At 43.7% G+C, this 21831-nt stretch overlaps 1 protein-coding gene across 3 annotated transcripts in view; it reads right to left on the bottom strand.

Annotated features, from left to right (window-relative positions):
* Positions 1-18893, bottom strand: part of MAP4K3 (mitogen-activated protein kinase kinase kinase kinase 3) — a 66841-nt gene extending 47948 nt beyond the window's left edge. For all 3 annotated transcript variants that reach the window (XM_048296762.1, XM_048296763.1, XM_048296765.1), the window contains exons 1-5: positions 18671-18893; positions 10168-10225; positions 7912-8002; positions 4966-5030; positions 2688-2743 (exon numbers count right to left, since the gene is read on the bottom strand). In XM_048296762.1, the coding sequence (XP_048152719.1) occupies positions 2688-2743; positions 4966-5030; positions 7912-8002; positions 10168-10225; positions 18671-18781 (381 nt within the window). In that variant the 5' untranslated portion in view covers positions 18782-18893. The remainder of the gene's footprint in view (positions 1-2687; positions 2744-4965; positions 5031-7911; positions 8003-10167; positions 10226-18670) is intronic.
* Positions 18894-21831: the final 2938 nt, after the last annotated feature.

The following is a 21831-nucleotide window of genomic DNA, read 5'->3' as shown; positions in this document are numbered from 1 at the left end:
TGCTGTAAATTTGCAGACTTAATAGATGTAGCAGCATATCTAATATCTTTATATAAAGTAGCATACCTAAATACCTTTACATAAAGATATTTATATATTTATCTAATATCTAAACGACAGGACAGATGGAAGGAATACCAGTCACCACACCAGTTGGAAGAAGAGTATTCCCCAAACAAGTTTTCCTCTGGACATGGTAACTGTCACCTTTTTAGACCCAGCTAAAAATTTACTGGTAAATTGCCTAGAAGTCTTCTATTCAGCAGTCAGATCTCTGGACCACTGGTAAAGCTATCTCCTGTATCATTACATATCTCAGTCAAGCCTAGAAACATGCTAGCAGGCAGTGCTTTAGGTCTAATCCTGGAGTTCAACTCTATTTGATGGATTTCCGTAAAAGCATTCAGCCTTATGGGTCTCAATGACAGCACCAAAACATTTTAAGACTCAACACAAGTTAGAAACCAAATTTAAATTCTGGGAGAATTCTACAGAACCAAATTCCTGCATGACAAATCAGAGACCATGGCATTCTGGACACTCCGGCTTATCCCTAAAATGCTCTTCCAGGGTAAAACGACACGCAAACATCTTTCTTGTTCTGTGACCATGAGCCTCCACAAGGCTCTATGTTCATGGGAAATATCCATGTCAAGACTGGTAATTTTTTTGCCAGCTCATGCAAGACATCATGAAATTGACTGCAAAATTTAAAATGCAATTAATCAAAGCATCTAGCAGACCACTGCAACAATTGGCATTAGGCAGAAGAGTCCCGTGTACACTCCTTAAATCTCTGATTAATTCACACACTTTTACCACTGCCCTGGAAGAATCTGAAGTCACCATTTTCAAAATTGAATGCCTGGAGACAGGTACTTTAAAGGTCACATTTAAAAGACCCATATTTTCAGAATCAAATCTCACTGATTCCAGTAAAATGGACAGCAAGTATTTTTTGAAAATGGAGGATTCAACTGGCTTCTAAATATGGAGAATGAATGTTAACTTCAGCATCCAAGTGAGACTCCGGATTCACGGATACTGGTGGCCAAATTAATGGAAAAATTACTTCTATGCATGGACAACAGCCTATATTCTCAGACTTCTTACTCAGGAAAATGGTGTTGCATTATAAGCTGCAACAAGACATCTGAAACTACATGCATTATAGTTGGTCAGAGTATTATAAACATGTATTTACAGACAATTTAAAATATAGAAAAATGGGTCCATGAATAACATTTAGAAAATACGTACAAAATAGCAAGTTTTTTTCTCACACACAGTTTATACATATTAACCAAGATACCTTCCCACACAAATAAATGGTTTCATAAATTCCATTCTAGACTACTCACTCCTCCATATCTGAGAAGATTATGGATTTGACTGATGGACTATCTGGTGGATAAGGAATTGCCTCAATGACTGTATCCAGAGAGCAGTGGTAAACAAGCTCAATGTTCAGAGTGACAAGTGTCCCTCAGGGTTCCACACTAGACTGTTTAATATCTCCATCAATTATACAGACAGTAGGATTGAGGGCATCCTCAGCAAATGTGCAGAGGTCTCATAAGACAGATGGGGACAAGGTTTTTAGCAGGGTCTGTTGTGACAGGACAGGGCATAAGGGTTTTCAAGTAGAGGAGGGTAGATTCAGATTAGATATAAGGAAGAATTCTCTTATCATTATTCTTTTATCTTATGAGGGTAGTGAACCACTGGAACAGGCTGCAGACAGAGGTGGTAGATACCCCATCCCTGGAAACATTCAAGGTCAGGTTGGACAGGGCTCTGAGCAACCTCATCTAGTTGAAGATGTCCCTGCTCATTGCAGGGGGGTCTCTAAAGGCCTCTTCTAACCCAAACCATCCTACAACTTTCTAAGAACCCTTTCAAAATGGTTTAAAGACTCAAAACCCTTAACACTCCCAGATGTCACATAAGCCTGATCTGAAAGTAAAAAAAAAAAAAGCCACATCCTGTAAGTCAGAAGGCAGCAGTCTCTGGCTGAGAGATAGGGAGATGTAAGCGGCAACCAAGGGAGATGGCTTGGAATAGAGCTATCTTTTGCAAGAGAGTTTGAGAGAGGCAGCAGGTCTCAACTGATGGCATCCAACAGGTTTGCATTCACTACAAGTCAAGAACTGCTCTCTCACACAGAAGCAAGACATCCAATGAAAAAGCAGTTTCTGATTAAGTTTTACTGGTGTACTGAACCTGTAATTTATGAAAGAAAAATGAAAGCTAGCATACCCACAAGGAGAGGCTAATGTCCTTACCTTCAACATCTCAAGCACATAGGCAATTTTTTTCTTATTGGCACAGATCAATTATGACATATGCAAAGCTGAGTGTTTAGATTTTCCTTCAAACATGCAGTAACTAATTTATACCATAAATATGGATTAAGAAAATATGCTGCTTTCCCCCTTTTAAAAACAAATGTAGAATTAACAGCAGAAAGATGACAAGAGTTTTCTTCAAATGATCTAGGGTAATTTGAGGTTATGCAATTATACAAATTTCTAGGCTGTAATATGGGACCTCGTCAAAAGTCTGAGAAAAATGCAGTCATTCAATTACTGCACTTCCATGGCATCACATGTTATTTGTAGCTTTTATTTTTAGCTTTTAATACTTTTACATTAAAAGACTACCACGAAAACCTGAGGACACACTACCTGTAGTGTTTCTCTGCTAACATAGGCAATCTGCTGCTCTGATAGTGGTCCAGTCACTGAAATGGAAAAGAAAAAGGAAAAAATCTCAAAATCAGGTAAGATACTGCCCATTCCAAATTCACACCTCAATTACTTCCATTCACACAGATAATACCTTACACCACGAGTCTACAAGTAAATGTGCTTAGTCTTTACCCCAGACTGAGCATCCCAAAGGCCATCAAACATTTTTTGAAGTCAAAAATGTCCAGTCCCATTGGAATGGAAACTACTAATTCTTCTATATTTAAATCTCATAGTAATTAAAAGGAAAAAGAAGCACAAGTAGTGATCTAAACCTAACTTTTTTTCCTGAACAAACCCATTCTTCTCTAGAGGGCTGGACTTTCAACTCAGTGACTCAGAGCTGCAGCCAACTCCATTCAGTCCTCTTTGAGCCCTGGGCACTTCTTTATACCATTTGTGACCTGCTCTCTCCTTCCATCCTTCCCACTGCCTGAGAAGCTGCTCCCTCCAGCTTCTCAGCCTCTCTCTGAAATCAGCTGTCAGCACTGCTGCTCCTGGGCCTGCCACACCAAGCACCTTCTCAAACTCCCCCTGTAAGCAGGTTCAGCAGTTTCCCAAGGGAAAGAGGAGTCTTTCTCTCCCTCGAGGGTCCAGCTTCACTCAAGTCTCTTACAGGAAAACAATTAAATTCTGAACAAATACGCAAACCAAGCAGTGAGCAGCAAGGAAGGAATGGTCTGTGACTCGTCCCAGTCACTGGACTTTGATCCGGAAATTAAAGGGGTTTAAGACCAGGAAATGCAGTCCTGACTGTAAGCTTTTCAGGTTTTGCACAGAAAACAAAGAGAAGCTGGATGGAGTTTCTCAAAGGACACTGAAGGAGTAGGGAGTTAAGAATGAATCTAGATTAAAGAATCTAACTGCTTAGCTTCTACAATATTAGTATCATGCAACATATATCTTCAAAGTAAGTCTACCTCCAACTTCTCTTTTCTGAAAAAAAAGCTCCAAACCCACATAGAACTATAAATATTGGCACCCACAGTAGGCGTATCTAGGCATCTATTTTTGTTTTGAGAAATTGAATTCTGATTAACTTAAATGACTTAAGATTACAGAGGCCTATAGTTCAATTGGAATAAGACTCTTTATAGCATAATAAAGATCAGAAAAGAACCTTCCATTCTAACTACCAGCAGAGAAGCCAAAAATCAGCTGCAACGGGAAACCACTCCTGTAGACATCTGCTCAGGCATTTATATGGCATGAGCTCATTTCCTATTCTACAGGTGTTCCACAAAACAGAGCCTATTAAACACGATGCTTTTCTCAAAATTAGCAAGGAGGTAAAGGATCACCAAGGCCACACTCGAATGACTATGCCAGGAACATGGTGTGAACTTGTGAATTGGTGCTTCTTTTAACTGCACCCAAGGTAAATGTAAAAAGCTGCTTACGCAGAAGAGACCATCACACGTAAAGTTTTCACAATGTCGAATATAGATGGATTTCCTCAATGAAAAACATCACCTGAGAACCACAAAGTTATTACTCACTTAGAGCATACTCCTTTCCTACACAAGTCTTAATTCCAGGGCAATAAAGTCCTTCAAAACTGATTTTGTCTCTTGAAAAATAGCAAGCAATTGACTGATCCTGTCTTTATCCAACAGATTCACAGACGGTCCTCGTTTCTTTGACTGCTCACTGCAGCCAAGCCTAAAGCAAATACAGAGACCACCTTTGCTTTTCACTTGTCACACATCCAGCTTAAAAAAAACCCCAAAAAATTAAAAAGACCCTCATGGAACTACTGGTACACAAACATTCAAACCATTTACAAAGGACAAGAGCATCCATGCTAATCAATCCACATACCTAGGTTGCCGGAGGAAGTGGTATAGATTATACTAAAGCAAAGTTCAAAAGCTCAGAAACAAAATGGCTATGAAGCAAGACAGCACATCAAGACATCAATTTTTTTCTTTTTACAATGTAATACTATCTAATTTTACAGCCTTTGAAAAGCAGTGATGGGTATATGAGCCCCTGAAGGATGGAAATAACTTCTACTGCTAAAAAAACCAACCCCCCACTAACTCTGTTTACAAAACCCAAACCAATTAAGTAAAAACAAGCTAAAATTGACCTTCAATGAATTATTATGGATACTAAATTTAGGATTCCTCCTCTCTAATTCCAAAATGCTGCAATCATTTCAATTTTGAAAATGAGCTGTACTTAGATTTTCAGGAATAAAGTCTTGACATACCATGATAAATATCCTGTAGAGAGCCACCTCCACAGAACTCCATGCAAATCCATAGCTTGTCTCGTCTAAAGAGTGAACGAAACCATTCATTAGCTGTCAGATTTGCCAAGGACTTGTAAAGGATAAGGCAGAGGACTCAAACACTATAAACCACAACACAACATGCACTGAATTATGAAAAGTCAAATAACGAGTATAGTTTAATCTTCATGTGACACTTCACTGTCTAAATAGTAACTAATGAAACAGTCAAAAATAATCTACTTTAATGAAGCAATAAAAACAGTATTAGTGAAACATTGACACTGATTTTTGTTGAAATACATTCCTCTGAGAGTAGAGACAAAACAGATGTGGGTTCTTATTTCTTCCTCATTTTTTCTTCTCCACTTTTTTCAGAGCATAGGAGTTAACACAAACAAGAAACAAACACAAAACAAAAAGCCCCAGGGATCTGTCAACCAAATTTCTTTCACAGCAAATTAAGTGAAACTGTAGTGCTTTAGTCAAAGCTAGGCAGAGCAGACTCCATGCTGTGGTTAAGTGCCTGCTCAGATGAAGTCTTTTCCTTCACAAATACCTATGGATATTTTTGGTGGCAGGGTCACAAGGGAAGTTATTTAGTTCTCTTCCCTTACTAAGGGAATCAATTTAGTTTGATTCCCTGTGCCTCCACAAAAGGTGCTTTCCAAGAATAGACAATGAATGGGCTGAAGGATTCAAAGGTATCTTCTACTATGGCCATTAGTTCTATTTTCACTCAGTAATTTTCATTGGTAAGACGTGTAGCCACAAAAAGGCACTGTGGAGAGCAAAAAATCTGGGAATTGCCTAGTCATTCCTGGCCATCAAAATACTTGGGAAAAAAAAATCCCATACGACCACCTTGGAGAAGACAGTAATGCAGGAGAATCAAAGGAAAGACTGATGGTTGTTTTGCAGCTTCCTGATGACCTGGTCTTGCATGCCTTGCATTCATAAGGCTCTGTTAGAACAGCTGAGACACATTTGTGGCAGTGTTTTTGCAAGGCAATGCTGGAAGTGCTGAGCTTGTCTCCTGAGCTGCAAATGGCAAGTATCTTCACCAGCAGGTGACAGCTGGAATAGCTGCTGCTCCAAGGAGAGCTGTCTTTCTTGGATGTCCTCCCCTTTTATGTCCAGAGTCCACATGGCCCTCAAAGCTATGTCCCAGCTGCTTCCTCCAGAGGTGGGAAAGGTACTGTCCAAGCATTAAAGGAGATTTACGCAACAGAATTCCCTGGCTGTTAACGCCACACATTTCAAGGGGTCAATTAAAGCCTTGCTTAAAATAATATTAAAGCTTTCCACTGAAATAGCTGACCAAATCCAGACACAGAAGCAGTGTGACAACCTGGGCAAGAAAACCAAGCAAGAAAGAAGCACTGAAGAGACATCTCCAAGTCCCTTCTTTGTTCCCCACAATGATGCAGGACTCAGGGACACTTTTGGGGACACTGGGCTCACGGGCCTATGTGGCTGCATTCTGTTTGACACCAAAAGTAGCAGCAGTGTGGAAGTGGGAAGAAGCCAGAACCCTCCCAGCAGCCTTGGGACAGCAGCAGAACACCCACAAAGTAAGAGACATGAAGCACTTAAGTGGTGTAAATTCTCCCTTTTGCTTACTGGGCATTCACTTCCCAGAGTGCAAAAGCCCTATAGAAGACAAAAAAGAACCTAAGAGGATCAGAAGAGATGATTATATTTCTTATTTTCTATGTAGCCTTTTATTACTGTGCCTAAGCACTTTGAGACAGGTGAAGATCCCTGTAAGATCCAACAGCATACCCAGTCATCTCTTTCTGCAGAGCATATGGCCAGAGCAGCAAGCAAAACAGAGACAGGATCAACAGTACCATTTTAGTGTCTGCAACTTAACACCCAGGCTAACAGGAAGGCAGAAATCCCTACACAAACAGAAGAAATCCTTGGGGAACAATATGCTGGTGAGTAGCAAGTATAGGACAATGGTATTTGTCTTATTGTTCTTAGCATTGAAATATGCTTGGAAAACAAAAGGTCACACAATAAAAGGTCTCAAAGACAGTGACTTGATTGCCTAGACAAAAGAGAAGCACTCTGCCAAAGAAGAGGAGGGACTCAAGTAAGAGTGTAAGAGAGTGACAAAATATACAGCATATTTGCCAAAATTTAATTCCAGGTCTCCAAAGGTATACTTTGATAGTCTGAGACAAGAGAGAAACTTTTTCTTTAAAGAAAAAGCACGTCCAACCTGCGTATACAAGAGGCAGTGTTTCAGTATAAAAATGTTAAAGAAAGTTGAGTGCAACAACAGTAGTTGTGCACTATCTGTTTTCACATGGAAATTTTAAAAAGCATCAGAAATAGTTTTTTATTATATAATATATAAGTTATAATACTAAGTTATAAGTTATTATATATATATTATATATAATAATAAGTTATTATACTAAGCAATCTGTTTCCACTATGACTGGTTAGAAGAAGTAGCTGGTAAGACAACTGAATACATTTGTCACTGTTTCTACAATGCAAATAACCTCACCTCCAGAAACAAACACAAAACCTTCACATTCTGGTCAGAAGTTCACATGTTGGAAAAACAGACATTCTATCGAAACAGATTTAAAAGATACTATATACACAGATGTTTCATACTTGTCATACTTCTGCTTAATTTTCCACCTATGTATTGAATTCAAAACTTTCAAGCATCAATTCATTTCCAAGGAAACATGACTATGTGGTCACTGAACAATTTTCCTGGAAGAAAGATTATTTAGAGAGAGACACTGCAGTAAACAGAACAGACTTGAAGATGAATAAAAAAAATACAAAAGTGGATAATACTTGGTAAATTATATTTTGCCTATGTCACCTTATAGATTTGGCCTTTACAAGGGGATAGGGACACATTTTTAAGTGAGCAAAAGAAACAAACTGTACCTGAGATAGCTGCCAAAATAAGCAACAATGTTCGGATGTTTACAGTCTTTCATCATAATGATTTCCTGCTGCACAACAGCAAAATCTTCTCCTGAAATGCAGTAGAACAAGTATTTTCATTGGCCTGGGTTATACTCACATCTTAACTTTCAGCAAATGTTTATAAAATAAACATTCTTAGTAATTAAGACTAATTATCTGCAAGTTTCACTGACATAAATCAGCTGTAAATCGCTATTTATTAGCAAGGGCCTAGCTACAACTAAGTATATTCTTCAGTTTCATTCTGGGACAGATGGACCTCACATCTGCTGATAGCTCTTAAATTAATGGCCATAGCTCTTTCTGAAGTCCTTATTTTCCCTGAGACCCTACTGTGTCCATCTGCATAAGCCCTGCCAATAGCCTGGATTCTTAAAAACACAACAAAACTTTGCTATTTTTGGCCACATGCCCATACTCATTAGCTCATCTTCCTAAGCAAAAAACCTCCAAAGCAGTCACTAGTAGGCTGCTGCTGCAACATTTGAGCACACTCCACAAGAATGTAAATTCATGGACTGTGAGTAATTCACATCCAGAAAACACTGACACAGGTGTGGCATTTACCTGAATCTCACCATTTGGTACCATGGTTGTCCCAGTCTTTCTATTAAAGGTTCTTACCAGATGTGTACACTGAGAAAACCGTGTGTGAAACTGAAAACACAACTGAGATGTTTTTCTTTTGGGAATGTTTTAAGTTTCTCCCAGTACATTAACAAACTGATGGCCTATCCATTCAGTTATTTATAACCAGAAATATGATATTCCCGTGTTTTTCATTTAACTGACAGCAAATTTCAAACCATAAGCTGCAAGTTAACATCTATCTTTAGTGTGTTACTGATGGCTTCCTGTCTCCTGGCTAGACTTTTAAACACACAGACACTAAAGAACAGAAATTATTTTCACATATGGACCTCTAGGACAGGACACAATTCCTCCAGTATGTGACCAGCATTTTCACTGCATTCAAAATAAAAGTAGCATAAAGCCTTAAAGCACATCCCTAATCACTGTTAACCGTGAGTCTGCATGTTCTACCCCAATCTGCAAAACTTTCAAAACAGGGCAGCTGAAGCCTATTCTCTGAGCACCACTCAGGCATCCAAAAGCTGCCAAAAATATTTAAGTGTAAGATGCCAATCGTTCACCCATCACCACGGCATGGGGGCGAGTTACCCCAGCTGCAGGGCACCCCCAGGCTCTGCCCACAGCATAGTTCTCATGCTCAGCTTAGCTGGACTGATAATCCACATCATGCACAGCCAAGGACTCCAGCAACGGGAACTGACATAAAAAAACCAAAGAAGCAGAACTAGACAGGAGCATCTGAGATCACATTTTCAGTGTGAGGAAAAGAAGTGCGATGAACACACACTTTTTGAACTACCCAGTAACATACTGTCCTGCCTTGAACTTTTAAACGTGCGCATACTGTGAAAACACAACACTTCTGACCACTTCCAGAATTGTAAGGGAAAAGAAATGGAAAAAACTAATACCTTCTTTCCCTTAAGGATCAAACCAGGTAGTTAAGATATTACACACACACACACACCCCCCAGCATTAGATCGGGAAATGGAACACCAACAGCCAGAAGTTAAACAAAAAGTCTGGATGTTTTACTTCCCAGATTAGTCCTATTCAACAGGCCTACTCTTACTAATAGAACAGACTTTGCAGGCTGAGAACTGATCTGCAGGGCACGTAAGCTTTGTGAAATCACCACGAAGCACAGCTCTAGCATAAATCTAGCATACAGTGAAATCCTAATCAGAGCCTTCAAAAGATTTTCAGGAAATGTACTCAACTCCCAGATATTAATGCTTAGCTATTATTTCATCCTTCTTTTTATTTCCTTCCCTACTCTTTTACCAGGTGAGTTTTTTTTCTGCCTTGCTGTCTCCTAATTTCTTTTGTTCTAGAGGTTTTTATATCATGTGGGTTGAACACAGTATTTAAAACAAGAAAACCCCCAACTCTCACTGAAATTTTAATCAGCTTCCACTTAACTGTTCTCCAATTACATTTTTCCTCTTACATCTTGCTTGTCATGATTTTTTTTTTAGAACAGTGTATTTTTTCCTACACTAGAAGTCAAGAATTATCCCTTCTTTCAGTAAGTGGACTTAACTGATTTTGTACAACTGTTATCTTAAGCACAAAATTATTTCATTTCTCTGGCCTACTTCAGTTAAGAAACCACTTACCTGGTTCTAGTTTTATTACTTTAATCGCTGCAAGCTCACCCGTGTTGACATTTCGAGCCTACAAAAAAAAAAAAAAAAAAAAAAGGAGTATTTAGAGAGCAGAACACAGCACCCACTTCTGCATTCTTGACTTGATGTTCTCTGACAGCATGTAGTCAAAGAGCAGCTGAGGTACACAGAGATTTAACACAGTGGAACCACTTGCTGGGGAACACTGAACAGCTGATTTGTACTGAAAGCTGAAGCTTTAAGCCTGCTCAGGAAACTACAATGCCACACCACACTTTCATTATGCAAGTCCTTGACCACACTGTGCTTCCGTATTAAAATCTGTACATAAACCAAGCACTGAGAGACTGAAAAGCAGGTGTAACACACGTCTGGGTCTCTCAGCAGACAAGGGACCCAGGGGACACCAAGGGCCATGCTCTGCAGTGTGTGGGACCACTTGCAAGATTCCCACAAGAGCAATGCAACACTTCTTCCCCATTTCGCTACGTGCCAGGCCCCTTGAACCTTATTCTCCAACAACAACAGCATCCTCCCCTTGCTGCAAGGGTTCAAAAAAGCAAGCCAGCAACAAAGGAGCTAGGGAGCATTCTCCTCAAAACATTCCCCTCAGACACACAGCAGCCAACTGCAGCAGCAATGACTCAGGAGCTTCACTGCATTTTCACATACGGAATATTCTGAGTTGGAAGGGATCCACAAGGATCATCAAGTCCAGCTCCTAAGTGAATGGCCCATACAGGGATCAAACCCATAACCTTGATTCCATTAGCACCATGCTCTGACCAACACAGCTGCTAAGGTCCAGGTAAGACCTCAGTTCTACTGAGCAACCAAGGAAGCTACATTTTTTAAAAGCCATTAAGAAGCAACATAAATTACTATAAAAATGATTTCTCTTCTACAACGGTACAATTTGACTTCTATTTGAAAACCAAGAAGCCATCTGCCCAGAGCTTTCAGAGCATTTCTGTGCCCATGCACCCAACCACAGGGAGAAGGCAGCAAAGCTGCTTCCCAGCACTCAAGCAGCAGTAGCAGCTCCTAAAGGACGCCAGCTACAGCCTCTACTCTAGGAGCACAGAATGCAGTGCCCACACTACCCCCTACACAGGGCTCAGAGCATGCTTTTGCAAAGGTCAGAATCAGAGAACTTGCAGGTGTAGCCAGGGACCTACCTTGTAAGCTGCTAATAGTCTCATTTAAGTCACTTTAGGAAGGGCAGGAACTCATACCTTTATGGACTTACCAAATATGTGTAAGGTTTGTTACATGGCAGCTTGGGCCTTGTTGTGGAACCAAAAGTGGAGGAGAAAATACCCTTAAGACTATAAAAAATAACCAGCAATGAAGTCTGGAAATAAATGCAGAGGGTATTCCTGTGTTTAGAGATCTACCCAGCTCACTACTTGTACAGCTGATCTCAAACCTCTCACTATTCTTAGGCGTGGCAACACTGCTGCAATGCTGGGAGCACTGGCATTTGCAAATGATTTGCGAGCAGAGCATTAGGGATAGATTCTGAGACCAGTGGGAATCCTATAAAAGTCAAGGAGTAGTCCAAACCTTACTGACTGTGGAAAAAAACAATTAACAAATAAATTTTCTCTGGCAGCCTTCCCTGAAAGTCATTATTTAACCACCCACCAATGGCAGCAATGTCTCCATCCATCACTGGTGGAAAAGACACACAGACATTAAGAACAGCAAAAACATGAGTTCCTTTCATCTGTACCAGAGAATAAAGGCAATACACGAGAAAGTATGAAGCATGAGCTAGGATTTTTACTCCTTAGCTCTTTTCCCAACATATTCTCTTCATAGCAAGAAACAAATAGAAGCAAAATGTTCATGAATCAAACATTAGCAGTTTTTAAACTCCAAGATAAACAAGAAAAATTAAAGACCTATGATCATCAGGGAGTCTTGTTAACACTTACAGATTTGTTTTAGGGCAACTTGTACTAATAAGATATTCAATAAGATACAACTGTAGAGGATATAAATGAGAAGATCCTGAAGTTACACATCCTGCACAAGCCAGGATGGAAACATTTCACATGCCTCAGAAAAACTGCTCCTTTTTTTTTTGTTTTATTTATTTTTAACAATACTATGTCCAGCTGTCAGGAGTTGGTGTCACTGACTGGCTCCATAAGTCACTATGCTCTGCAGAGTGCTGTGGCAAGGAAAGAAAGGTAGAAGGTGGGTATGAGCTAGTGACAGTTTCAAAACCAATTTGGTTAGAATATATGAGGATACTCATCACAAAGTCTTACATGGTAGTGATGCCAAAAAAATCCCTCATCACTAGCAGAGAGACAAATGAATAGCTACATCAGAAGCAGGACATGTAAGATGCCAACCAAAGAAACAGTGACAGCAGCCAGTAGCCTTCCCAAACCTGCACTTGTAACACCTCGAGGCTGATTCAGCTCCCTCCCACTGCCAAGGGATTTCACCTTCAATGTCATGTTTTCAAAAGAACTGTTCGAGTTGTGGGCAGCCCAAACCTTTTTCACCCTCAGCTGAGGCATTTCCTCCTTTCTTCAGCACCAGCAGTCATGGGACTCTTTGGTCAGTGGGTCATTCTCTGAACCAGTATCTTCCTGGGTTTATGAAAGCCAGAATGGAGGAAAAAAATCTGATTTAATGCAGGGCAGCAACAACTTCAACAACAGCAGGCTACCCTGTGCTTAAGGGCATAGATTAAAAAAAACATGACTCCAAGTTGAGAATCTGAATAAGTTAAAGCTTTGCATCTCGTTCTGTTTGGGTTATCAGCATTGAAGGTGTTATCAACAGCAGGAATATGAATTGTCTTTGTTAATCTGAGTATATAAAAAGATTCTTCTGATTGTAGTGACACAAGGGTTCCTTGTAAAGGCTAGGAATGAGAACGAGGTACCCCTGACAGGTTTTACTAGATCTCAAACCCCTTTCAAATCATCAGCTGTGAAGCAATTCCTCCTCTAAGCTCACTTGAATGAGAGACCGAGAATGACTGAAGCACCGTACGGTTTTCGACACCTGTTGGAGCTGGCTCTGACCCTGAATTTGGGGGTGCTTGTGTACGTACCACACAGCACCTCAGAATGTGGAGGACACCGTCTTGAGCTTTTATTTAGGAAAATCCCACTGAAATTGCCAGCTGCTTAGGGGTTTTGAGACTGGAAAATCAATAAGCAGTAGGTGGGTGAAGAACAATTTCAATTAAGTACCTTTTAGCTGACAAAACACAACTAAAATTTTGAAGAGGCCATGTAAGAAAACTCAGGCTCATTTTTTGTTACCATTTACATGTGCTCCAACTCCCAGCCTTTGTGATCCTGAGTTTTACAGCATCCACCCGTTTCCATGAGCAGGACCCTTCAACCCCTTCCTTCAAATGCAGATTTCACTATGTCAGTGGAAATGCATTATATACAGGTTTTCCAGAGGCAAAGATTAGCCTACAATGCCTGCATCTGCATGCAGACACTTTACCAAATGTATACAGCATTTATACAATGTCTGCTCTTGAAAACTATAGAAGGATGCTAATTCTATCAGCAGCTGAAAGAATTATACTCTTCCAGAGATCTAGACTGCCATCTGAGGAGTTTCAAAAATTCCACCAACTGAAGAAGCACTACCTAATTAAACAGGAAATAATTACTAGTGTACTCTGTAACAACAGCAGGATATCAGATAAAAAAATTTATATAACAAACTGCCACCAACTAGAAATAAAAGCTAAAAACTCTCAGGATTTGTTTATCCTTCAAATGGAAACTGATAATATAAAGCATATAATGCTGCAACAAAGCCAAAAATGCAAAAGTCTAAGACAGGGGCTTCTGGTTTTGACCACTTCCTGTGTGAATTACTGAACAAAATGATTTCTAAACAGGTTACTACTCCATGGGAAAACTGGTCCCAGTGTACGGAGAGGCCTCCTGAGCCTGATTAGCTCCGCTCTTCAGGAAAATGCATCCAAGTGGCACCCCAGCCCTCTGTTTCCAGCCCTTAGAGCCCTTCTCTTCAGCCTCTCAAACCTTCACAACTCCCCCAGCTAAAAATAATTAGCTGCCACACTCTGGTAGAAAGTGTGATACCACAACCTGACAGAGTTACAATTTTAGAAAGCAATACTTTGACAAAGTTGATGTTAAACAAAAACCTCTGTGCAAGGCACAGATTACTGGCTAAGGAAACCACAGTCCCAGAAACTAAGACCCAGAAACTAAGAAATATAGAACTTATTCAGTGCAGTAAAAACACTGGCAAAACATCCACTCCCCTCTCTGCCTACCTGACAAGCTTCAGAAACCAATTAAAGCTGAATAGAGAGATGTCAAAACATAGACATTTATTCCTAACAAAGTCAAGAAGCTTCAAAAGCTGCAATGTCAATCAGGAAGAAAGGAAGACTAAAATGCCTATCAAAAAGAACACAGCTAGAAGTTTCAAGATTTCAGAAGCAGCAAACTGAAGAAGAATTGATGCCCCACTAGATCACCCCAGGAAAGAGGAGCAAGGGCATGCACATGCAGAGAAGAGGACACTCCAAAACAGAAGTTCATCAAAATTCAGGTTCATCTGACCTGGACACGTTCTCTTCCAGAAACACAGCAGCTGTATCAGCAGCCAGACACCCAAACCATGGATGGCAGCAGAAAGCAGTAAGTCACCAGGTGTTCTCCAGAGATACCCACAGAACCCTAAATTTTGAGCATGAGGCTGTTAAGCTGGTGGATACATGACTTCCCTCACCAACCTCCCTGCTAAAGGGCTGGAAAACAAAAATCAGGCTTTCCTTTTTCAAAAAATGAGACCTCAAGCAAAGTGCAGCCCACCGAGTTGTGAGTCTTCATTTGTTATCTGGCTGAAGCCATAAATGTCAAAAAGAACTGAAATAAGGCAAACACAGTATAATAGATAACTTCTGCAGGAACAATAATCTCGCTAATTATCACAACTGTTTGAATTTCAGTAAAGGGGAAAGTAAAAGAAGGGCCTCTTTTGTAGTAAGGTGATGAAAATCTTTGGAAGGGTTCACCTGCACTAGACGAATGACCTGTGAGAGGACAAATGAAGTTCAACCTTTATTAAACCAAAGCAATTATTCTTTTTTTGAAAGATATGCTGTGATATAAATTAATCACATGAACAAAAGTAATGGACCTACAATCACCTCAGAAAATACTTCCAAACTCTGCGCAGTTACTACCAAAACCAAAGGTACAAGAATGGGGACAAACAGGAAACATAACTATACAGTCTCTGTCAGAAAACCCTATGAAAGCACTTGTAACCCAAGCCTTAAAAGAATGGCACAACTTACAGAGTATTTGGGACTAGGGATTGTTAGAATGGCAGTTTCATACCAAGAGACAGCAAAGCCTTCCTAAATGTAAGAAGGATAAATGCAGAGCAAACAAAATTAGGCAACTACCTCATCTAACTTTAGGAATATTTCCTGAAACTGAGCAGGACAGGACACTATCTCTTTTTCACAACCAATAAACCCTAATTCTTCTTTTATGCTTTGCTGACCACCCTATAGAATTAAATTCTTTGCAACAGTGAAATATAGAAACACAAAAGACAGAAATGACCCACACAAGGAATATGTGAAGAACTAAGCAACAGGTGACACCTCATTTCTTACAACAAATTTGCACTGGTGCTAGTTAGAATATACACATTATTGTTGACTGTGAATACTTGATAGAGAGTTAATGGCATGAACAAGCTATCCATTACCTTTCTTGTGATGAATTCATTGCTCCAAGGCCTTTTTGAAAGCTGAACTTTGGTGGGAGTGCAGACAATTGTAAAATATTGGGTTGAGCCAGAAATCTGTACTGGCAGTGCACTGACATATCCTTTTCCAGATACCAGCCTAGAGAGCAGGTCTCACAGCAGCAAGATCGTATCCATCTGACCCACATCCTCCTTCCCTTCCAACCTCTGTAGTTCAGTCCACACCACCAGCTCTTATGTCAAGTTCAATGAACTCCAGAACAGAGACTCTGCCTCTCTTTTCTTTAATATAATTTATTTTTTTTAAAACAAAACGAACATTTAAATGATGCCCTGTTCTAGCTCAGTTCAACTACAACAGAGTAAGGGAAGCAGATGTCACTCTGCTCTGCATTCAGCTCCTCAATGCTTCGCCAGGAAAGTCAGCATTTAGCAAGACTCAACATAACAAGACTATCATCTTATTAAGGCAATAATCCCTGCTTGCTAACAGCAGAAACACTTTCCTACGTGGCTCTCTCTGCTAAGGGGGCAAAGCCACAAATTACAGCTTGAAGCTGCCTGAGTACCGTGCAGTGCTTGGAACCACTCTGCTGAAATCCCACCACTGATGAGTACCATTGTCACATGGCTGATTTCAGCTCCACACAATTATTTCATCAACCCCAAAGTTCACCGACAGGTGACAGGTGAAGGCAAAAGAAAGGGGCTTTATGAAACCACTCACAAACATAAGACAAGGCATTAGCAAGCTCAAGTGTGGATGACACTTCAGACTATACTACTACTTCTTTGTCATGTTAAAAGAAACTGGCTTTCATTGTTGTTTTTGGGGTACTTCTATGCTCCACTTTGAAGACACCTTGCGCAAGACCTTGCCTCAGAATGAAACAGGCAATAACCCACACAGGAGAAAAGCACCTCGCATTTTCCCTGCAGGGTCCACCATCTAATCAGAAAACACTTACTTCCCATCTAGAATAAATAATTGTAATACCAGCCTAGTGTATCCTGGTCCTGCTATATCACCTTCTATCTCAGCTGGTACAGGCACATTGTAAGTAAGCATCAACAAATCCACTCTCTGCCTCAAACAGGAGAAAGTCACAAGCAGTGCCAAACACTGGCCACTCACAGAGCACCAAAATGAAGGTTACTGCAATTTAAGTATGATAAACATCAAGGAAACCTTCACAAATCCAATTAAACTTAAAAGGTTTCACATGCACGGTGGTATTGCATATGTAAATATTCCAAACTCTGTGGTTGGAGGTAACGTCCTTAAAATGAAACCATAAAGACAGATGACTTGGTTAATTCACATCCAGCAAAGTCACATACAGAACACTGAAAAAAATCCGATTGATAAGGTATCACAGTCAATATGCCAGTTAACAACTGCAGCAGAAAGAGACACACACAACATAAAACAGCTTGCAGAACAACAAAAATCCAGAGCATAAGGCAAGTAGACTTGGATGAGCAAAATATCAGCTTAGCACACAAATACTCAAAGCTGGCAAGGTGGGGCAAACAACACAAAACCCCCTTTCAATTAAACAATTAATAAAGCTCGGAGTTAGCACACCAAGAGTGCAGTAACAAGAGGATTTAGGTCCTGAAACTTCCATGACATCTAAGCGAGATGAGATTAAACGAAAATCGGCCCAACCCAACAAGACTTCATTCTAGGCATGTTCACTTAAAGTGAAAGGCAGCATTACCACCAGTTCTGTGCACCTCAAACTGTGGAACGGCTCTGCATGTTTCCCTACAGTCCTGCCTACCAATGCAAATTTCCTTAAACACACACACACAGACACACAACCTGTGATGACAAAAACAGGGCAGAAGATGCTTGGAAAGCACACGGTTCAAATAATGCTTCCACCAGGCTGCACACGACAAACTTCAGCTCTCCCCTCTGCTCCAAGGCCAAACAAGAGCAGGTAACAACCACTGTCATCCTATCCCAGGGAGAGGCTGCCACATCCCAATAGGCAACTAGATACACAAATAACAACATACACTGGCAGAGCAGAGAAAAATGACAAAAGTGAATTATAAAGCTCCTCCAAAAAAACCAAACCAAATTATGTTTAGCTGCTTCTCCTACATTTGCTGAAGTTAGGTCGGAACCCTGAAAGACTTTCATCCTAACGACACCAGTTAACCCTCCACAGGGTCAGACTCAAGTTTCACACCGACACCAACACAATACACCGGCATTGCCACACAAGACAGTGACGGGAGCAGGAACCGGGACTAATACGACGACATTTGGGCTGGAACCGAGTGAGCAAACCCCCTACAACCCCTACAGACCCCGGCTCACTCTGGAAGGGACCCGACCCGCAAGCTCCTCCCGTGACACAGCCGCCCGAGCCGGCACCCAGCAGCAGCGGCCAGAGCCGACCGCCGGGGCGGCTCCACGGCCGCCGGAAGCCGGGACGGGGCCGGTCCCGCACCGCCCGCCCCGGGGGTCGTTCCCTCGCACGGTTCTGCCGCGCTGGGGACGCGGCCGGGCCGGCGGCGGGGCGGGGGCGGCAGGACCAGGCGCTCACCGGGGCCGTGCCGGTGCGGCGGCGCAGACCCCGCCGGAGGGGGGCGGCCTCGCCGCCCTCGAGAGGGCCGGGGGACGCCGCTGGGCGGCGGAAGCCCTCCCAGATTTTGGAGGACCCGGCTGCTTGGCAGTGGCAAGGGGGACACAGGCGACACCGCCGCCGGGTCGCGGTGCAGCGCCCACCTTGTAAACGTCGCCGTAGGTGCCGCTACCGATGCGCTGGATGAGCTCGAAGTCTTCCTGGGGGTTGCGCCGGGACAGGTCGCACACCCGCCCGCCTCCGCCGCCGCTCATGGTGCCAGGGGAGGCCCCGCTCGGCCGCGACCCCCCGGGCCCCGGGCGGAGACGGGGAGCGAACGCGACGGCCCCGAGCGCTCACCGCCACCGCGCAGCCCGCCCCACCAACATGGCGCCCGCCGCCGCACCGCGCAGGCGCGGGACAGCGCCCGCCTCCCGGCCCGGGGTGGCGCGTCCTGCGCGTGCGCGGGGCCGGCGCGGGCTGTGGCGGAGCCGGTCCCGTCACGGCCCGGGGGCCCCGCCCGCGTCGGGGAGCGGCACCGCGGGGCCGGGATCGCCCGTGCCCTGCCCCAGCAACCCAGCGCGTCCTCCCGCTAGGGCAGCGCCGGAGCGTGCAGCCGGCCCCACCGCAGCCGAGCTCATGGCGCGGGAGCCCGCGAGTGCAGCTGAGGGCTCGCAAATTCCCCAGCCCCCGTGCCCGGGGCCACTGCAGCACCGGAGGCCGAGGACGCAGCGGTGCTGTCCCCGTGCAGCAGGGACCGCCTTCCCTGTTCCTTGCTGTCCATCCCTGGCTCTCCAGCTTGGGACAGGGCATTTGCCCGCAGCTGGGTGTGTGGAAACTCAGCGCTCCTTGTCCCAGCGCGCACAACTGGGAAACCACTGTAATCCCAGCATTATCCACTTGCCCACATCCTTCAGAGGTGGATCCTGCGGGAGATCCTGAGGCCCTTGCTGGCTCTTGGGAGGTATCCTCCTTTCCTCCGCGGCACATGGGAGCCACAGGTTAGGGATATCCCCACATGTGTGCAGATGCCGGTCCCCTGTACCGCTGGCACAGTCTCTTTGCACGCCCATCCCATGCACTCTGGCTGGGCAACATCTTCCTCGCGTCCGTGGGATGGCTTCCCCTTATCCTGTGACTTTTTGGAGCGTTGTGCATGCCCCCATGGGATAAAGCATGGGCCCCCTCTCCTCTCATACTAGTGCTGCCACTGGCAGATTTTCACCCTTGCACACAGGTTTTCAGCACGGAGGAAGCATGTGGGGTGCTCGCATCCATCCCTGTCTGTGCTCCCGACCCTCTCTGCATGGGGAACAAGCACCAGACGGCTGTGGGAACCCTTCTCCCCAGATGTGCCGTGACCACTCCCCTGAAGTTGTGCCGTGAGTGGGTGCCAGTGGCAGTGGGCACATCTTGAGCTCTGTGCCAGTGAAGCAGGCACAGCTTTTCCCACCACGCTTCTGCTGCCAGTGACTGATGGGTGAAATAAACGGAGTGGGATGAGGGGGAACATTGGACACAAGGATAAACCACCTGCTCAGTGCCCCTGCCTGCCTTGCCAAAGATATTGGTGTGGGGTCTTCCCTCTGTTGAGAAGGTGCGTTGGGACAGGCGGCTGGGATTGCCCTCATTTCCATGTGTGATTATCAGAGCAGAAACAGAGCTCTGAGCAGCTCGAGAGGAGCTTGAGCCCTGGCAAGCGATGCCTGTGAAATTGCATATTTTCTGTCGGTGTGTTTGTCCTTCCAACCACCTTGGGCTGTGCATTCCTGTCCTTGGCTTTGTTTTATGACCTTTGCTCTCACAAGCAAAATGGTCTCAAACCTGCCAGATTCAGATTCAGGTATCAGTAATTTTTCCTGGCACGTGACTGAGGTTTTTGCAGCACACTTTGCCACCTTCTGCAGCGGAAGCAGTGGGGCAGGCATGTATTAGCTGGACAGGGCTGCCACAGATGCTCTGAGAGCCAGGCCAAGGGGACTGGGCTCTGTGACAAGTTCAGAAGTAGCAGCAGCTCTGACCGAGTTACAGAAGGAAATGCCAGGGAATTTGAGCTCCATCCAGAAAGGCTGAGAGACATCTTGCTGGGGAAAGCCGATAACCTTGACACCCTTTTGCTCTTGCCTCTCATTTTTATCCCATTAGAGGGGAACGGGCTTATAGTTGTTCCCATATTATGTTCTTGCCAAGTTCTGCTTTGGTAGAAATGGTTATGAATGAAGAAAGCAGGATTATTTTCCTTCTTAAATCCTGCTTTCTATCCATGGCAGCTGCCTGTTCTTCCTCTGCTCTTGTAAAAACACCCACAGGTTTCTCTGAGAGTGTCTGTGTCCCTTCTCTTCAGTAAGAGAGACAGATGGAGCTGAGAGGTGTGTCCTCCACTGCCTTCAGAAGCAGGTCAGATCAAATTAGTATCAGGCATCATTTGCTTTCCCATGCTTTGGGAAGACTTCTCTCGCTTTCTTCTTCCTCCTATTCCTTGGATGTGGCTATGGTAGGATAGTCAAGCCTATGCTACAGAGAGGCAGGCTGGGCTCCTCTTCAACACCGTGGAGGAAAGTCAAATGAACTCAATAAAACTGTGTTTGGGCATTAGACATTATTGTGAGAGTTCAGTCAATGCCAATTGCTTGAAGAGTTTTGGTGCCTTCTGGGACCACGAGCCCCAGCTGCAGTCAGTGGCATGGCACCCCACAGCCACAGAAAATACCCTGCTAAGACTGGATGCCTTGTTGTTTCCAGCTGTGTTCACAATCCATCCATCCTGCTGCTGCTGCTCCTACTGCCACTGTTTTGATCTGAAATGCTGCTTTGTGCTCTACAGCCCCAGGTCCTGGCCACTGCTTCGAGTGGGAGCTCTGGTTCTCTTGCCAGCATGCGTTGGCAGACTCCACCTGGCTCCAGCCAGGTGACACCAATGCAATTTGTCACAGCTGAAAAGCTCTTCCCAACTCTCTGGCATCTTTCCATGCCAGACTAAAGGGCAAGGCACTGCATCTACTGGAACTGTGGAGGGAAGGTGGCCACTGGCCTGCCTGTCCCTTTTGCTTATGGGACCGGGGCTGCTGTGAGAGGGAAGGTGTCCTTAGAGGGGCCTGTTTGAGCCAGATGGGATCAGACATGGAGGCAGGCAAGTTCCTTCTGGAATGCTGAGGGCTGTCTTGGTCAGGGGAAGAGCTGTGTTTTTTTGTCAGTCCCAGGGCAGGTTGGTTGTCCCCCAAAGCGAAGGAAGGAAGATATAAATGTGGGAGGGAGGAAGGAAGGAAGGAAGGTAGGAAGGAAGGAAGGCAGGCAGGCAGGCATGTAGATGTGGGACACCCATACT

The sequence above is a fragment of the Corvus hawaiiensis genome, chromosome 3, assembly GCF_020740725.1.
Source record: "Corvus hawaiiensis isolate bCorHaw1 chromosome 3, bCorHaw1.pri.cur, whole genome shotgun sequence".
Taxonomy (NCBI): Eukaryota; Metazoa; Chordata; class Aves; order Passeriformes; family Corvidae; genus Corvus; species Corvus hawaiiensis.
This window is presented reverse-complemented; position numbering and strand designations above follow the sequence as displayed.